The 19,039-nt window shown below is 39.2% G+C and overlaps 1 protein-coding gene across 1 annotated transcript in view; it reads right to left on the bottom strand.

Annotated features, from left to right (window-relative positions):
* Positions 1-19,039, bottom strand: part of CUNH12orf42 (chromosome unknown C12orf42 homolog) — a 148,129-nt gene that overhangs the window by 85,209 nt on the left and 43,881 nt on the right. Inside the window, exon 2 of the mRNA XM_035451366.1 lies at positions 3,191-3,259. Coding sequence (XP_035307257.1) covers positions 3,191-3,259 — 69 coding nt within the window. The remainder of the gene's footprint in view (positions 1-3,190; positions 3,260-19,039) is intronic.

The following is a 19,039-nucleotide window of genomic DNA, read 5'->3' as shown; positions in this document are numbered from 1 at the left end:
TTTTCTAAGCAGCTTCAGCTTTCCTCCCATGAATTAATGCTAAATGTCCATGGTAATGGGAAGTTTTTGTTCATCTAGTTTATTAATATGTATTTTATACATTTCTTTTTATATTAAATTATTCTGCATCATTAGAATTAATCCTAATTAGTTATGATGCACCTTTATTTTGTAGACTGCTGAATTTGAATTTGCTAGCCCTCCATTTAATATATTTAATAAGTTATAATGATCTATAATTTGTTTCCTTTTTGAGTATTACCAGCTTCAAAGGATGAGAGACACATTTCTCTCCTTCTCTCCATAATAGTTTCTGGCATTTGACATTTTAATAAAACTCAGCCGCAGTTACTGAGTGTGGCAGTAACTCTCTGGGATCAACAGAAAATTTTTGAATTTTAATTGAAAAATGTTTCAGTTTTTGCTTATCATATGATAATCTGTCCCAACATTGAACACAAATTTTCTAAAAGGTAAAATTCTCTTTGTCTTCACTGCTGCTTCTACAGCAGTCGTTTAGCCATCGGTTAGCACCCAATGAACACAATATTAAAAAAGCATCTGAGACACCTACAGTCAGATGCTGGCCACAGAGAGGGACTCTGATGTGAAATCCAGGGTAGTGCCCCACATATGATATCTGCTGTTTAATAAATGCTATGTGCTATACTGTAAATGACATATAATATACAATACCCCAGATGTGATATATAACAGGAAATAAAGTATGCAATAGTTAGCATAGAGTATAGCTATGAACTATGACAGTATCAAAGTGTTTTAAAGAGAAGCATATTAAAAGTTTTGCTACCGTCTCTGTAATTCCTCCAAAGCACAAAGCCACACAAACACAGAGAGGGAAGAAGAAAGAACAAAAAGAAGGAATGAGCCCCCATCCAATTGATAGCCCAGGAAACACAAAGACCTAGGGCTCAGACAGGACTTCGCTACCCCACCACCCCTTGCTAAAATCCAGAGGGAAAGAGGGGTGCCTGAGAGTCAGCTGCAGTAGGCTTTAGAGCTTTTATGCCACTGTATCACTATAGGCAATGCCATGCAGAACACACATCTCCAAGTACAGGGACTTGTGGTCCACCTTTATGAAGGTTTTGGCACACTAATGGAATGGCCTCAATAAGGGGGCTCTGTTCATGTCCCTACCCTTCCTACAAAGCCCTACTGTGAGTCATAGAATCCATTAGCTGGATGGATTCTCAGAAGGCCAATGCCTTGAAGTCCAAATGGAAAAACAACTACTGAAACCGAAAACTGCAGGTTTCTATTTAGAACCAGCTTCTGCTTTAGTGCAGAAAGAATTGGCCTAAAATCAGGTCACAGTTTTGTTTGTGTTTTAAGTAGGCCATGTTTTCATCTTCTCTATGCTGGCCTCCTTCTCTAATCTTAGAATGTGACTTTACACCTCTGGTTGCTACTAGAATTCTACTTCCAGTCACAGCATCTGACTTTTGAGTAAGTACCAATTTGGGGCAAACCCACTCACAAATTGTGATGGAGTTTTTGTTGTTTGATTTTTTTCTTCTTTCCAAATTTATATTTGTCCCATTGGTTAGTTGGTCGTTGTTGTTAGGTGTGTTGTTTGTTCGAGACAGGGTCCCACCATGGAGCCATGACTAAATTTTGGAAAGGGAAGAATAGAAGATAAAACTATCTTAGAAGGGTGCCCACAAATACCCTTCATCTGCCTGAGACCTAGTGAGAGAATCAGTGTCTCTGGACTTTGGGGTCCTCTTTGGCAGACATTATAATTCCCCTTGTGGCAAATAGGAAGGACATGGAGACATAGAGAGCTCTTACAATGTCTATTTAAGTACAGACCCTCTTTCTCTTCTCAGTCCTGCTTATGTAAACAGAGCTCAGGTATGGCTAAGCCTGGGGTGCTACCAAGGCTCCTTGACAGTAGGACTGGCCTGCTAGCCATGGTGACCATCTCTATACACACACTACAGTCACATAGACACAAATTCACATCATAGAGACAGACATTCACTTCGGCCATTAGCAACAAAGGAGTAAAAGCAACCTGCTAAGAGGCCACACAGTGTTGAAATTTTTCAGTGTTCAACTTTTCTGTATAAAACCAGTTATTCTTTGTATTGACTATTGTAAGACAAAATTATAGTGCTAGACTCCTTAAATTGTGACACATACAGGCTCTCAAAAGGCATCTAGTACATGTTTCTAGTCTTGCTAATTGAATGAGTCTTTCCTATGTGCTCAAAGAACGAAGAGCTCACATGATTCTCAGATACAGACTTAAGGTTCTATAGGAAATAACTTTTAACATCCTTCTTATTTAGGGATTTAAAACACAAGTGATTTACAGTTATAATTTCCTAAATAAGTATGAAGAAATAAATGTCAAGTGTTGAGCTATGGAACACAGAGAGGACAGTGTAGATGATGTGGAGGACAGTGTAGATGATGTGGAGGACAGTGTAGATGATGTGGAGGACAGTGCACATGTGGAGGACAGTGCAGATGATATGGAGGACAGTGCAGATGATGTGGAAGACAGTGCAGATGATGTGGAAGACAGTGCAGATGATGTGGAGGACAGTGCAGATGTAGAGGACAGTGTAGATGTAGAGGACAGTGTAGATGATGTGGAGGACAGTGCAGATGATGTGGAGGACAGTGCAGATGATGTGGAGGACAGTGCAGATGTAGAGGACAGTGTAGATGTAGAGGACAGTGTAGATGATGTGGAGGACAGTGCAGATGATGTGGAGGACAGTGCAGATGATGTGGAGGACAGTGCAGATGTAGAGGACAGTGTAGATGATGTGGAGGACAGTGCAGATGATGTGGAGGACAGTGCAGATGTAGTGGAGGACAGTGCAGATGATGTGGAGGACAGTGCAGATGTAGAGGACAGTGCAGATGTAGAGGACAGTGCAGATGTAGAGGACAGTGCAGATGTAGAGGACAGTGTAGATGTAGAGGACAGTGTAGATGATGTGGAGGACAGTGCAGATGATGTGGAGGACAGTGCAGATGATGTGGAGGACAGTGTAGATGATGTGGAGGACAGTGCAGATGATGTGGAGGACAGTGCAGATGATGTGGAGGACAGTGTAGATGATGTGGAGGACAGTGCAGATGTAGAGGACAGTGCAGATGTAGAGGACAGTATAATGTGGCCTTAGGCAACAGGATTCTGCTCACTCACGCTTGTATGAGGTGTGCCTCTCTCCCACAGGATCATGCTTCTCACAATTGGAATATAGCAATTAGACTTCTGGAAGAGTGGGAACAAGGATTAGTGTCACTTCAGACTTGTCTCATCACTGAAAGATGACTTTTAGGCAGCTCAGAAGCTGATTTATTCTAAGAATGACCCTTTATACTGTGAGTACCATAATACCCAGAACTCTGTCCCAGTTATGGAAACCACGGCAAATTCCAAATGCAGTTGCCACCTTTAAGAGTTCAGATGAAGCCACATGCAAGAAATTTAAAAAACCCTTGTGAATGAGTTTAAAAATTTGATGCTAGTGTGTTATAAAGGAGGAAATGACTCTGGATTTAATAAGATGACATGGAATCAAACTGGTACACCCTTTGCCATAATCTTTTGGCACATGTCACATAATCTTGAGCTATCCCCAACTGATATACACAAAGACAACCCACATACCCAAGAACATTAATAAATGAATACTACTTGGTGGAAGTCATTAATTTGGAATTGTATGTTATTCAGAATTAAAAGGAGTAAAACTTGCTTGAAACAAATGTGCAATACATATAATATGATTGCTCAGGGCATCCATAGAAGGTAACCTGAGGACCTCATGATGGGAGAGAACCTTGACATTTTCCCTAAAATGTCAAACCTTAATAAGATTCTATCTGAATTGGTTTTCTAACTTCTTGTTTGCAAGTTGATGTTTTTCATTTAGTCACAGTGTTCAGAGCCGTTGACCCAGCATTTGCTAAACTCAATCCTGATACCTTGAAGAACATACCCCAACAGGCCCAAGGCCAGGATATAGGCATGCAACCAAAAAACAGTGGTCCTTCCACTTTTCACCAAGGTAGTAAGGATTTAAAGATTTTATTTGTTGATTTAATTTTATGTGTATGTGTGTGTGTACCTGAGTGTATGTGCATTTACTATATGTATGAAAGCACCCAAGGCAGCTGGAAGAAGGTGTCTGATCTTCCTGGAACTGGAGGCATAGGCAGCTGAAAGCTTCCTGATGTGGGTGCTAGGAATTAATCCTGGGTCTTCAGCAAGATTAGCAAATTCTCTTAATTGTGGAGCATCTCTCCAGGCCTGGGTGACCAGGATTTAAAACAGGGATAGGTACAAAAACCCATGCAGGGAAAATCAGTACAGCTGAATGTTGTGAAGGAGAAAGACATACAGGTGTGTGGACTTGGAAAACAGACTTCTTTCTACTCAACAATAATCAATAAGATATAATGGCCTTCCTGAAATCTAAGACAGGAGGACATGAGAAGTAAAAGGTTAGGTTTAAAGGAGGCAGAAAAATAATAAAACTCAATCTAGAGGAAATATATGGGGGAGTATTTCCAATAGCCCCGAAAGAGGGTTATAAATACACCATTAGTACAGGCAAGGCGGGAGCTGATGAAGTCAAGCAAACATATCTTTTACATAGTAGCCCTGGTGTCAAGTATGTACATGACAAACATATAACTAACAGGACCAAAGAACACATTCAAAAAACAGGAAGGAATCCCAAACTACCACCATTTGCATGCTAGGTGAAAAAGTTACTTCAGATCATCCAATATAGTGAAAGGCCAATGCAGCTTCACCAAGCATGGACTGGTGTGATTACTCAGCTCTCTGTTGAGTTAGCAGGGTACATATGCAGCCTTCAAACCCCAGAAGTCTGCTTTGGAAAACCTGGAAACTACTTCATCTGTTCAGGAAAGAGGGATGCCTGTTTAAAGAAAGGTCTACAGAGTACAGATGAAGTCAGATCCATGTCCAACATGCATCTCAATCCCCTCTTCAGTGAGACCTCTGTACTCATTCTACCCATGCGTTTTCATGCATCATGGGTTTTCCAACTAGGTAACCTTTAACTAAGGTGGACAGAACCCTATGTGCACTGCTCTGACATTGAGATTTCTTGGTACCACTGTTTAAGCTATGCTTGTGTCAGGGTACAACTGAGTAGCGTCATTCAGAGTGACTGTGATGTGAAAACAGTATCTCCATGTGTGCACAGCTGTCCTGTAATCTGTACTTTCAAAACAATAAGGCTCCATGGTAGCCAACAGTACATTCTGTTCCTTTAAAAAATAAGTAGAATGTTTTGTTGAGGTAAAGCTGATATACAATGACTGCATGAATCTGTTATCTACAAATTGATGACTTGGGAGGTATCTACCAGAGAAAAGAAGCAACAAAGATTAGGATTATCTATCAACTCTCTGGAAAGGCTTCTCCTTGAAACTTCAATTGTAGGCAGAATTTATTTTCGAACTAAAAGACTATTGTAATCAACAAGCCAGTGGGGGAGGGGCTTGAAAAAATAAAGTAGCTAGGATATTCATTGTCAGTCATTAACCTGATTTTCTAATGAATATGGCATTAGGCATTCATTAACAATCATTTGTGTTTATGTTGAGCAGTTGGTGTATGATGAAGGTTGGTAAATGAAAGCAAATTTAACCAGGGAATTCTGGACACTTATAAAGCAATTAACTTGTTTGGCAGTAATTACACATTGAAAGCTAAATCAAGTGAATTTAGAAAGCCATAAGAGTCACTGCATAAAGCAAGGGTACTTTGCTTCAAAATACTCATAATAATAATAATAATAATAATAATAATAATAATAATAATAATAATAATAGTCCATGTTTCTCTGAAGATGAAATAGAAGACAAAATTTTACCATAAGTGACAAGCAGAAGGCTCAATTCTGGTGAAAAAAATGAAGTCATAGTTCATATGTTAAAGAAGAAGCAGGTTACCAAAAATAAGGCAGATCATTTAATTTAGATTTTTAAAAACTAGATTATGATACAATATTGTGGAAACAGGAGTCATACACTGCAGGATATAGGTTTTGCTCCATTCAAAAACATGTGCAGACATATATGAGTCATTCCCTGCGTGTATAGTGAAAACCAAGCCTGCTGGCAGAAGCTCATATGGCCACTCTATTGAAGGAACAGGTTTTTACTACTGACAATTTTTATCTTCAGATGACACCTGAATGTGGGCTTTATTCAACATAGTGTGTGGCTAAAAGTTCTAGTCATTAAACACAGTCAACAACTTTTAAGAAGTGAATAGAGCACTGTGGTGGCCTTAAGAAAAGAATTCAGGGAAAGATGACTGAACCGGTTAAAGCAAAGGAAGCAAGCACAAAATTCCATGCAAAAGGTATCATCAAATATCCTTGCAGACCTACATACAAAGCTTCAGTGACACTTTCAGATGGGTAATCCCAGTTTTTGGAATTTCCAGTCCTCTAAAATTTAGTGGAGAAATAGGAAGAAGCAAGGGGTATGGGGGGTGAGTGTGTGGATGTGTGTCTGTGGGTATGTCTGTGTGTGTCTGTGTCTGTGTGTGAGAGAGTGAGTTATGTGACTGTGTGGGTGAGAGTGTATGAGTGTGCGTGTGCGTGCGTGTGCGTGCGTGTGTGTGTGTGTGTGTGTGTGTGTGTGTGTGTGTGTGTGTGTGTGTGTGTGTAACAAAGATTTTCAAGCTTGAGTTAAGGTCTGAATTGCCCTCCTTTAAAGATGGGGTGTGACAGATATCATCACAAATAATTTGCACGTACTTGAATGTTAGTAACTGAAAGAAAGTTCCCAGAAGGCTCCACAAAAGGCAGCTGGCCTTGTGGAAACATTTGCGAAGTGCTTGGATGTCAACAATGCTAAAAGCAAATACTTGCTTTGCCCCTGGGATAGAAACAGAAAGCGGAAACTGGGAGATAGCTTTTGAAATCCCTGGTTAGGTCATTTAACTGCACCAAATAAAAAGATGCATTTGCCATGGTGGGTGTTATTTCTTTTAAAAGGTATGGTCTGATTATAAGAGAAAAATAATTTGTTTCTGGGCATAAAATTAAGATATTAAGCTTAAAAAACTCATTAATTAACTCACTTAATTGAAGCCCCCTTTATAGATCCTAAATTGTCTACTTAGTTAACCTAAAAGGGAGTTTCATTTGAAGTTTCCTTGGTCAGCAAATTGCTTCCTGACTTAAATAACACCCCAGCAGTGTACCAATACATCACTTCATTCCCTTTGTAGTAGTCCCAGGAGCTTTTCTTGAGTCTTCATAGCGAACGACATTCATATGTCAGAAATTTCAGAGAATCTTCTATTGAAGCAGCCATTACCGACAGATGATTCTTACATTTTAATGTACAATCAGGCTACCTGGGGCTCACTGGATAAAATGTGCAAGCTAGCTCAGGGGGTCTAGTGTGGGCCCAAGATCCTGCTTTTGTATTAAGCTTCCTGGTGATATGGTTCCCATAAAACACATTGCTAAGCCTCTAGCCTTACAGTGTTTATTGTCTTAAAGAGGTTTGAAGAGCCCAGGAATGGTAGAACAGGACTTATAATCCTAACATTTCAGAGGCTGAGGCAAGAGGATTGCCAACAATAGCCTGTACTGCATAGGTAGCCATCAAAAGGTCAACCAGGCTGTTTAGCAAGACCCATCAAAAATAATAAATAAAATAAAGAGATTGAGATTAAAGATCATTGAAGCCTTGGAAATAGATTCCTCTCCAATGGGATTCCTAGAAAGTATAGTGGACCAGGAATTAAGCAATGTTCATTAACAATGTGTCTAGCCACAATGTAGTAGGCTTTCCAGTTGTCATAGCTATGCCCAACATGTTTCCGTCCCCTTGCTTGGTTATTGCAATTGTAATAATTGTTAACTCATATTGCAGTGTGTTCAGCATCATGGATTAAAACAAAATGGTCCACAATCTCTATGGTACTCCCCAGGAAGCTCCAAGCCCAGCAGAACAAAGCCCTGACAGAGGATGAGTACAGTACAGGAGGAATTCCTCTGCCAGACAAAGTAGAAACACAAAGGAGGATTGGGGCCCACTTCTTGAAGGATATGTCCTTCAAGAGCCAAATGTCCTTCAGTCAAGTTGGGAAGCAAAAACAAAGAAAAATAGATTTAGTGGCAGAAAAGGAAGTAAAACAGCAATGTCAGAGAACAGGGACAGAGAAGTCTTGACAGGAGAATGATCTGACTGTGTTGGCTGCTGATAGTGATAATAATAGCTTTGTCCCTACCACAGCTCCTTAACCAAGGTACTACTGGGTGCCTGCTATTTTTAATCAAGATTTATTTTGGAGATGAGAAACCTGAAACCTAAAGAATTTCCCCAGGCAATCTCATTATTGAGCAGTTGGGTTTCCAAGGTGAGTCTGCCTAGTTGCCAGACCTTGTTATACAAGATGGCGCCCTGGCATCTTGATAAGTAAGTACTTCAGGAGCTCTAGATCATGATGCATGAGGCAGCCTCTGAGAAGAGACCTTTACTGCATGTCTGTTCAAACATCCCACTCTACTCTTTTCCTTCAATTGTACTTTGAATATTTGAATACACAGAAAAATAACCGACTCCAGACAAATCTACTATTTTATCAGCCCCTTGGGCAAACTTCCTGTCAGCAACAACTTTTTGGACCTTTTAAATAGCCAGAATTTTATTCTCAGTCATTCTTTAGAGTATCTACCTTTGAAAGACCTCATCTTTGGAAAGTACAGTCAAACAAGAAAGGCAGAAACCAAGCCGAGGAAAGCACTGGCAAGGCTACAAGCCCTGTGGAGCTCTGAATGAACTCCGAAAACAAAGGCATGGCACGCTCTCTTGGCAGATTGAGCCCTCTGACAAGATTAGGTTCGGTCAGTAAATATCATTAATGTAAAGTAAAACCTCCCAAACTCATATAGCAGTTGACTGTCACTGACTTCAGCAATGGATTCTCACAAGAGTGAGAATCAAAATTACATTCCAGAATGATAGAGAAGTGGAAATGTGGACTATGTGTAGTCCACACTACTTTTAGGAGCCTCACTTTGAATGAACAACAAGAGATAAGACAGAAGCCAGATAAGGCAACAAGGTCAAGTGTTGTTATATCTCTAAATAATTAGAGATATCTAGGAAATCTGAGAAAAAGAGAGAGAGGGTGTGGAGGTGAGTAGGGAGGCTTAACATATACAGTAGTCAACTTTAAATCCAAAAGTGCCAGTTCCCAGTTCTAATCCTCTCTTTGAGGAAGACAAAATCATCTAGGTTAAAAGATTCTGAGTCTAAGAAGTAAATCTAATCCCCTCTAGATAAACATACAGGCTCCAAGTTGAATAAAATCACTTACTCTTTGTGTGTGTCATGATTATAAATTCATTCCTTGGTTGTTAATTGTCAGCCACTGATTCCAGAAGCTCAAGAAAAACAAGAGAAACTATTTAAATGACATTTTATAACTGTTGCTTTTTTTTAACTAAAGTATTACCAGGAGACAGGATGCTTATTCAACTTTGGATACCCACGGTCAACTATGCAGAAGCAACAACTGAATATTCTTTGTTAGCATCTGTTTAAATAGTTCTCTATCCAACAGCACTAACATGCCTCTACAAACATCCTTTCCTTCGGCTGCTAAAAAAATGCAAGAAATGGACAAATGCTTATATACAGCCAAACACCAGCAGCTCCACTGTAAGTCAGTGATGATCATTTTTTTTGCGTGTGGCTAGATAACAACAAGCTTATAAAACAGAGCCTTAGTGGGACACCGAGGGACTGGGGAGTTGTGGATCACACATTCTGTCTCCTCCTTGTGTGGTTACCATCTCAGAAGAATCATTGAATTTCCAAGAACCAGCCAGTCTCATCAAAAGAAATCACAAATCCTTAACTAACATATGCTAACTTTTCTTTGAGGAACAAAAGAAGCATCTTTGTTTGTTCCTCACCAGCAAACACACAGCCATCTCAAAGGCATCCTTTCACTGGCCTTGTTAGCAGGGAAATTCAATTGTATTTAATTAAGTTCGCCCCCCCCAAAAAAAAAAAACCTGTACACAGAAGCATCAAAGAGGTTATCAGGGGTCAGATGCCTGTCATGACTTTCTGACCCTCCCAAAATGCAAAATAAAAGATTGCGGTATCCCTGCTGGCAAGATGGGTTTCCACGTCTGTGTCTCTCCCTTTCTGTTTTAATTTAATAGCAATCAGCACAATATGGCCACTTTTTTCTGAACAATAGTACGGGCAGAAGTTAGACTTAGAGCACTGCAAGGGGGAAGTTGGAACACAAGAGAAGCTCACTGTGGCTTTCAAGGCTCAATGAGAACATCACTCCATAACCATCACACACACACACACACACACACACACACACACACACACACACACTATTTAACATTCATTGTGCTCAAAATGGACAGATGTGTGCCTCTGAAATGTCATATTCAGGAATTAATTTAAAAGTTCAGCTTCCCATAGATGGTTTTAAAGAGAGAGGTATGCATGAATAAAATTTTTTTATTTACCAGAAAGTAATCTTGAAGTCTGGCTATGCATTTATCAGCTGTTTAACTTTTAAAAATCTTAAATATTTATGGTTCTCTAAATTTCATAATTGCTACCTTATTATGAACATAACCAGAGTTCTAAATATGTTCACAGAAACCAAACATAAGTTAATTAAACTGAATGTTATTTGAAGTCTTAAATGTCCAATTACAAGTAAACCCAGACCTGACATTTACTTCCTAAGATATTTCACGTTTAGAAAATTATTTGTTAAGTGATATAATTAAAATGAACCTAAGGGACTAGAACCCAAAATACATCTTCCAGATCATGTAAATCAGCCTCCCAGCTGATGTTTAATCCCCTGGTCACATCTCTACTTTACAGTATCCAATCTGTAGTTAGGACTTGCACCAACACTTCAAACTTGCCATTTCCTAGGGCCATCCATTTCTGAAGACACAGTCTTCATAAACAAACATTGAAAACAGAACTAAAATGATTCTGGTTGGGGTAAAGTGTCTCAAATTTTGACTCTAGCTCCAAAGCCAGTGTAGGAACTCATGTAATTCTCTCAAGCACCCTATCTATGTGAAAAAATAAGTGTGTGACATCGTCTCTGACTTAAGATTTCTGTGGCTTTGTGAAATTGACTTTTCCGGTGTAGGTCAAATGGTTGGGTCATCTTTGACTTGAACATCTGCTCAAGTCAACAAGCAACCACTGCCTGGAAATCCTTCCAAGTTTCACTTGAAAGACCATCAGACTTCCTGGCATGGTTTTCATTGCCACAAGCAAGCTCCAGAGTGGATGGGGAAGTGGCACAGAGTGTCCCTTCTTTTTTGTACCCAGTGCTTTGAAAAGAGTTGCAAGAGGAACACTGGAGACTGTAACCTGCTTCCAGCAAGAAGAACAAGGACTGCAGAGAGGTGGGAACAGGACACAACTCAGAGTACAATTCTCGTCTAGGTTGACTTCAGCTGGCCTCTGCCCTTCTGGATGAGCAAAGTAGGAGCAAAGTAGAAGACTGTACATTTATTTACATTCATCATCTTGAAAGATGAACAAGAGGGAGGAATAAGCAGGATTGGTAGTTACTGAGCTCATCTCAACCACCCTGTAGAAAAGGAACTGTGGTCTCCAGTCATAAAAGGAAACTGATGGATGACTACATGACTAGATGAATTGACAGGTTGAAAAACACTCAACTACTAAACAGGGGATTCAGATCAAGATCTGTACCCAAAATACCTCCAAGCCCAGTCCAATAATTTTGACTATAGAATTTAACTACCATTGAAAAAAAACACAAAGACCATATTTTAGTTCTTTCCCTTCCCCCATCCATATGAAAGCACACAGCAGATCTACAGATTTATTTGCCATCTTAATCTATTTTATACAGTTAGGTCACTTGCTACATAACTAAAATACCTATCTATGTCTTTTGTTAATAATATTACACTAATAGGGGTATATTTAATGATTTTTAAAAATGTTTTTGCTATTTGTATGTACATGTGTATGTGTGCCAATGTGTGTCTGTGTCTGTGTCTGTGTGAGTGTATGCCCACATGCCCAGAGGGCTGAGGCAACAGTCACCCTGGTGCTGGAGTTCCAGGTACTTGTGAACTGCTCACCATGACTGCTGAGAAGCAAACTTGGACCATCTGCAAGATTAGTATGTATTCTTAACCACCAAGTCCTCTTTCATGCCCCTGTTTAATCTTCTTAACATGTAAAACCTTTAAGATAAGTAAGAAACAAAAGGATTTACCTTTTATTATGTTAAACTGTAACAGTGTATTCTTCCCACAACAGTCCCGTTTGCACCTTATGATAAGATATCATTAAATAATAAAGCATACAAAGTTAATAACCAAAAGTAAAAATTGATATGGACAATCATTGCCATAATCTGAGTGCTTCTGTCCTACTTAAATTCATGCATTGAAATTCATAATGCCAAAGGGTTGGTATCAAAAGTTGGGGCCTTCAGAAGATCACTCGATCTCTTGAATGTGATTAAAGACCACATCAAAAAAGTACTAAGGGGAAATTTTTGACCCTTCTATCACAGAAGGACAAATCAATAAAGTATCATATTCAGAGAACACTGAATCATCTAGTACCTTGACCTTGAACTTCAAAACATGCAGGATTGTGGGCAATGAATTTCTGTTGTTTATACATTACCCAGTTCAATAATTTTATTGTAACAGCCTAAACAAGCTATGATAAGCACACACACACACACACACACACAGAGAGAGAGAGAGAGAGAGAGAGAGAGAGAGAGAGGAGGAGTAACTTAGGAACACAATGCTGCCATTCCATATACCACTTCTACTGAAGTACTACTACTGTCACTACTACACTTGATACAGTCCCTGCTGTTCACTGACTGGGAGGCCAATGCAACAAGCACTAATTACTGCGCTGAGTTTGTTGAGCATAATTAAGTAGACTACATTTACACTCAGGTGTACATCACATCTGGACTTGTTACCAAGGCAACAAAACACCATCTGACACCCCAAGATAAAGCACATGTTCTAGGATTCTTTCTGCAGACTAACATTTTAACTAACTCCAAATTTTTAAACTTGGAGTGAGCATAAGTAAAATGTTATCATTCAGAATCAAAGTGAGAAAATGTTGAACACCAAGACCACTTTGATTTAATTTTACTCACTTGAATGCTAAGTATATTTTACTTCAGCCAAACAGCAATGGCCAAGTAATGGTTCTGAGATGCAAATACATGCATGCGTTTGTCTGATAAACTACAATAACTTTTCAGAGAGGCAAATCCCCCCTTAACAAAGAGAACTTTGGATGAGGACATAGTTCAGTTGGTAGAGAACTTATGTAGGACAAGCATGCAGGAAGCCTATGTTAGACCCAGCACTGTATACGGCAGGAGGAAGAGGACAGCCTGTACTACCAGCACTTGGAGATAGAGACAAGAAAATCAGAAATTCAAGAGGATCATCCTTGGCTACACTGTGAGTTCAAAACCAGCCCAGACAACATAAGCCCACATTTCAGAGCATATGTTTGGGACTAGAGTGGGTTTGGCTTCCCTTGACACAGGGTACATATTTTTTTTTAAGAAAACAGACTAAACTCAAGTATCTAATAAACTACTCTTCCTCCTTTGCCAGCCCCATGACCTTTAGGATAGAAAAGCAAAACCAGCCATCTATAAAATCCCCAAGCTGCACCAAGAATTTTATATATACTAACATATCTGATCACGGTCTTTGGAGTAGGTGTCAGATGATAAAAATGATAAGTAAAACTCATAATGGCAAGAGTATGTGGAAATATTATCATAAATATTGTGATTTAGAAATAAACTCCTTGAATGGTAGGAGTAAAATGCAATCTTGCTCCAAAATTAAACCCAAATATACAAATACTAGTGGAAAATAATGAAGATCAATTAATGACATCTATAAAATGCATTGGAATTAAATAATTCTTGCATGGTAAATGCTTTATGTACTTAGATTCCCCAAAATAGAAAATCATAGCTAGTAACTAGTAGAGCCCAGGGCACCATGATGTTATAGTCACAAAGATGGCAATAAACAGTCTACTTTGTTGAAAACATTAGACAGTTCAAAAAGACTCATAGATATAAAACAGAATTCATAAAGATCAAAAGCAGGAGGGGTAAAAATGACTATGTAAGGGAAAATAATTTGCTCAAACTTTAAGATGAAGTATTTGTGTTTGGGAAAACAATGTCCCTTTTTTAACAGATTTTAGTCAAATCTTTGAAATTAGTACTCTATGGCATAACCAAACCTTCGTACAGTCTCACCTTTTCCACAAATGTGCCCCAAATGAGAAAAAGCCCCGGAAGCCTATTTCACCACTAACTTCTAACATCACCCAGGATGTACAGCTTGTACAATGTTGGCTTAACCAAAGATATTATTGTCTGACTTTCTCGGCAAGCACAAAGTCCTTTGTCTAGCAAAATTTGCTAAGAGGTGAGGCTATGGGTGATCCCATCACTATATTTCCTTAAGTGTGACACTCACTCCTCACACTGCCCTTGTATAATGAGGGTCTATAAATCAATCCAGCCTCTGAAACATTATAGATATATAGTATGTTTAGCTCTTTCTTTGTTTTGGGTTTTTATTTTCCAGATGACCTTTTGCAAAATATCATAGAAGGCTTGTGACTCAAGCTTTACAGTAACATATGCTTTAGGAGTTTAATTTGGTTTTGAACAGGATTAAATGTGCCAAAAATCAGACCACAAGATATTCATAATGAGGGGCAGAACACAATAGTCACCTTAAGTGAAGAGTAATTATATAACAAGAATTCGCAAATTGCTTAATGGTGTTTTCTTGTGGAGACAGGCACAGCTGCCACGCTGAGGAAGTGCCAAATAGTATTCTTTTCTCCCCGTTTCCAAGAAGAGAAATCCCCTCTGCCTGGTGCCCGATTCCTGGTTCTTCTCCAATGCATTCACGCATCTTAACAGGTGATTGCTGGGACAACTTGATCTTTTTCTCAGAGTATCTCTTGGCCTTTGTATAACTGAGTGTTTGAGGTATACCAATATTTGCTAGGATGTCATTTGGATGTCTGTTTGGTTATAATGAAAATATGTATTCAATAAGGGGCGTGCACTTGCCTAAAAAGTGACACAGAATTTTAGAGAAAAGCAATGTGGATGTTAAAAATTATCTCTGATTTGGATATATTTTCAGTTGACCTCTTGGGTCAACAAAACATTCAGAATTTATCAGAATCTTACATAAGCCAAAAGGTTTAGTGCATCAGGGAATTGGGGAGGAAATTGTAGCCTGTAGCATAGGCAGAGCTTACCACATGAGGAAATAGACATCGTCCTGGAAAGTGGATATCTAGTGACAGACAGACTGCATTGCTACAGGGAGGTTCATCTGGGTGATTTTCAATGGATTGATGCAGGAATGATGGGTTCATGGAGATAAGAAACCAAAGAAAGCCTCCCACTAACCCACTGCACCCTACCCACAAAACAGGAGTGACTTCACTCATACACATGCTGTGCTTGCTACTATATGTAACAGCTAACCTGGAGTGCGCACAAATGTGGGTATTTAGTCCTGACCTAACAGCTCCACCTTCTACTACTCTGTGAAAAGGATCTTTTGTTCCCTACTTTGCATTATTGTAATGAATTTTAAGTCAGTGACCTTAAGAGTTGAACTAAAACTCCTGACCTCTGCTTTAATCTTCCGTACCCTGAGCTCTGTGCTTTACGGGAAAATGTCTCAATGAGTTAAATACATATTTTCAAATGTCATATAAAAGGTATCACAACTCATATGCACAAGAACAACAGATTTGTTTTGGGTTCCAGTTATTTTACTAAGAAAGGCAGCCTCTCCTCCCCCAACCCTTAACCTTGGGCACACCTGTATCTCCCTCTCCTCACCCTGCCACCCAAGTCTTTCCATGTTTCTATGTAAAAGTGCCATCTTAAGAACAATCTGAATATATAAATTAATCTCTCCAACATTCAGAGAAAGTCCACATTGAATGTGCACTAAAAACAAAAGCATTATAAATGCAACTTCTTTTTTCTATCCCTGAAATATGAACAAGACTGAGCAGTTTTAATTGGAAAGCCCCCTGGCTTCACTATGGCAACAGTGTGAGTGCTGGAAGTGACCCAAATCTGAATAACTAGCTTGTAACGATCTCTGTGTCTCTTGTCTTACCAGTCTCCCTCATTCCATCTTCACAAAAGACCAGGACTGACCTTCTAAAAGACAGTTGAATCTCATGTTACTTGCCCTGCTCAGAAATCACAGAGGCTCTCTGAACTCCTCTTGTGGCCATGTTGATGTCTGCTCCTTTATCCAAACCACCCTCTCAACCTTTGCCAGCATTCTCCCCTCTACATACTCTTACCAACTTCACAAGCTCCATTGCCCCCCCCTACTCTCCATGCTTTCCCAGTGTGTAGCATTCATACTCTGACTTTTTCCTCAGCTATCATCTCTCTTCATCTCTACCTAGGTCCTAATCATAATGATCCAAGACATACTTAGATTTACAGAGAAGCCGGTGTGTTAGTCTATGCCTGTAAGTCTAGCACTCAGGAGGCTACGGCAAGAGAATCATGATATTAAGACCAGCCTGGGCAATGCAGTGAGACCCTGCTTCAAAAGCAAAACCAAGAACAACAACCACAACAAAAAGGAGCTGGAGAGATAGCTCAACAGTTAAGAGCACTGATTTTCCATAGAACTCAGGTTCAACTCCCAACATCCACATGGGCAGCTCACAACCTTTCCATAATTCCAGTTCCAGGAGAGCTGATACCCTCTTCTGGCATCTTCAGGCATCCAGCATGCATGCAGTGCACAGCATACAGAGAGACAAACCACCAATACACATAAAATAAAAATAAATAAATCTGCTGTTACAATAAGAGCAAAATAACTTTGAGAAGATAAATAACCTGTTTTTAGAATCCTCTCAATAAGGAAAAAACTTAGCACTAGATAGACCACACATAAGATGTATTGCATAAAGAAATTGTGGGATTGATAGGTTATTGGCTAAGAGGATAACAAGTGGATAGATAAGTGGTTGGATAAGTGAGTAATCAAATAGTTGGATGAATGAATGAATGGTGTCATTGCATAAGATTCAAGTGACAGAAGCTACACTTCACACTTGACATTGAACAAAATTCCAAAAAAGAACATCAATTAGCTATATAATTCTGGATTAACCCAGCTCTATTCACAAAGATATTTTAAAATTAACTTTATTCATCTGTCTTATAATCAGGGCTATTTATACGTTCTCACAAAAAATTGCATTTTGATAAATGCCAACCCAGATCTAATTTTTAACCCATATCCTCCTTTGACTGAGAAAACAGTTTTTCTCAGTAGCTATTTTTAATACAGTCATCTTTACTGTATTAATTACTATATTAAAATACAGGTTTAGGGCCATCAGTTCCTAAGCTGTCTCCCACTGTTCAAAGCCAGGCCATGAAAGCCAGACCCCAGCAAGCTTATGCTGTTTATTCTGAGGTTCACTCAATCTACTCTTGTCTGCCAATAAACACTGTGACAATCTGATCTCCAGCGATCAACTGATCCCAAGAAGGTATTTTGAAACAGAAACAGGACAGCTCACACCCATGTGTTTTCTGCAGAAAGCACTTGTGTGTATAACATCAGCGAAGAATGAACTAGAAACAATGCTTTCAAAGTGGCCAGAATGACATGGCAACATGGATTCAGGAAGTCACATGAGGCCACCCTTAGATGAAGTGATACAGACAATAACTGCCAAGGGAGAAGAACCAAGTCCCCAATAGGTTATCCAATCCTAAGTAGTCAGCCCTAAACATAAACACATGAGCAACGCTAAATGGATTCAGAAGATTATATTTACAAATGCATAAGTGTGTGTGTGTGTGTGTGTGTGTGTGTGTGTTGTGTGTGTGTGTGTGTGTGTGTTTGACAACAATTAAATAAAGACAAAGAGGCCATGAATTTGAGAGGACGTGGGGAGGACTCAAGAGGTGTTAAAGGGGGTAAGAGAGTGATGGAAATGATGTGGATATAGTACTCATGCATGTAATTTTCAAAATAATTTAATTTTTCAATTAAAAATAATAAAATAAAGTGGTTATGAAACTCATCTTAGTATATTTGATTAATATTTTGTATATCCAAATTGTACACCTTGCTTATATCTATCATTGCCAAAAGTCTGCAGTTCTTTCCATGTCTGCTTCTATTAGCCTAAGCCCATCATGGAAACAGAATTAAGTAGGTGAGTCACAAACAATAAAAAGAGATAAACCTCATATGGCTTCCTAAAAAACAAAAATCACTGTCCAAACTTGGGTTTAGGTGGGAGTCAAATGGGAACACAAAGCTATGCAGAGGAACTATGCACACAACAAAGAGATAATGGTGTGTCCAGAGACCCACAATCAGTCTGGAGAGGAGGCAGCATTGGGAGGAAAGAGATGTTGAGGCAGATGACAGCTGGAGAAGGAGAATGATTTAGGCATATCCAGCCCTTGGCCAGTGACCAACACAAACCATAAACTTACTTCAAACCTAAGTACTTAACCATGAGCAGTTCTTAAGCATGAAGTTTTTGGATGACATCATTGTGTTACTATGTCAACAGGTGGAACATGCTTGTATGACAATAGACTTGAAAAGAAGTTAGGAGTTAACTTGGGAGACAATGGGTAATCATTAATTTTAAAGCAAAGAAAAAAAGGTGGGAAATTTTCAGCAAAACCACTACTTAGACGAATCATCTTGACCTTACTGCTGAAGGTCTATGGGATGTTTAAACCAGGGCCAGGGCCAGGACACAGGAGACAAGAGCGGTGGCATCAGAAGGTTGGAGAAGACAAACCCTTAGCCTTCCAAGGCTCCTTGATAATCTCCCTACTATGAACCTACTATGAACCATGCCATTAATGGTAAAGACATCA

This window comes from Cricetulus griseus (genome assembly GCF_003668045.3).
Source record: "Cricetulus griseus strain 17A/GY chromosome 1 unlocalized genomic scaffold, alternate assembly CriGri-PICRH-1.0 chr1_0, whole genome shotgun sequence".
In the NCBI taxonomy this organism is placed as follows: domain Eukaryota; kingdom Metazoa; phylum Chordata; class Mammalia; order Rodentia; family Cricetidae; genus Cricetulus; species Cricetulus griseus.
Note: the sequence above shows the minus strand (reverse complement) of the source record. Positions and strands in the feature narration are given on the sequence as shown.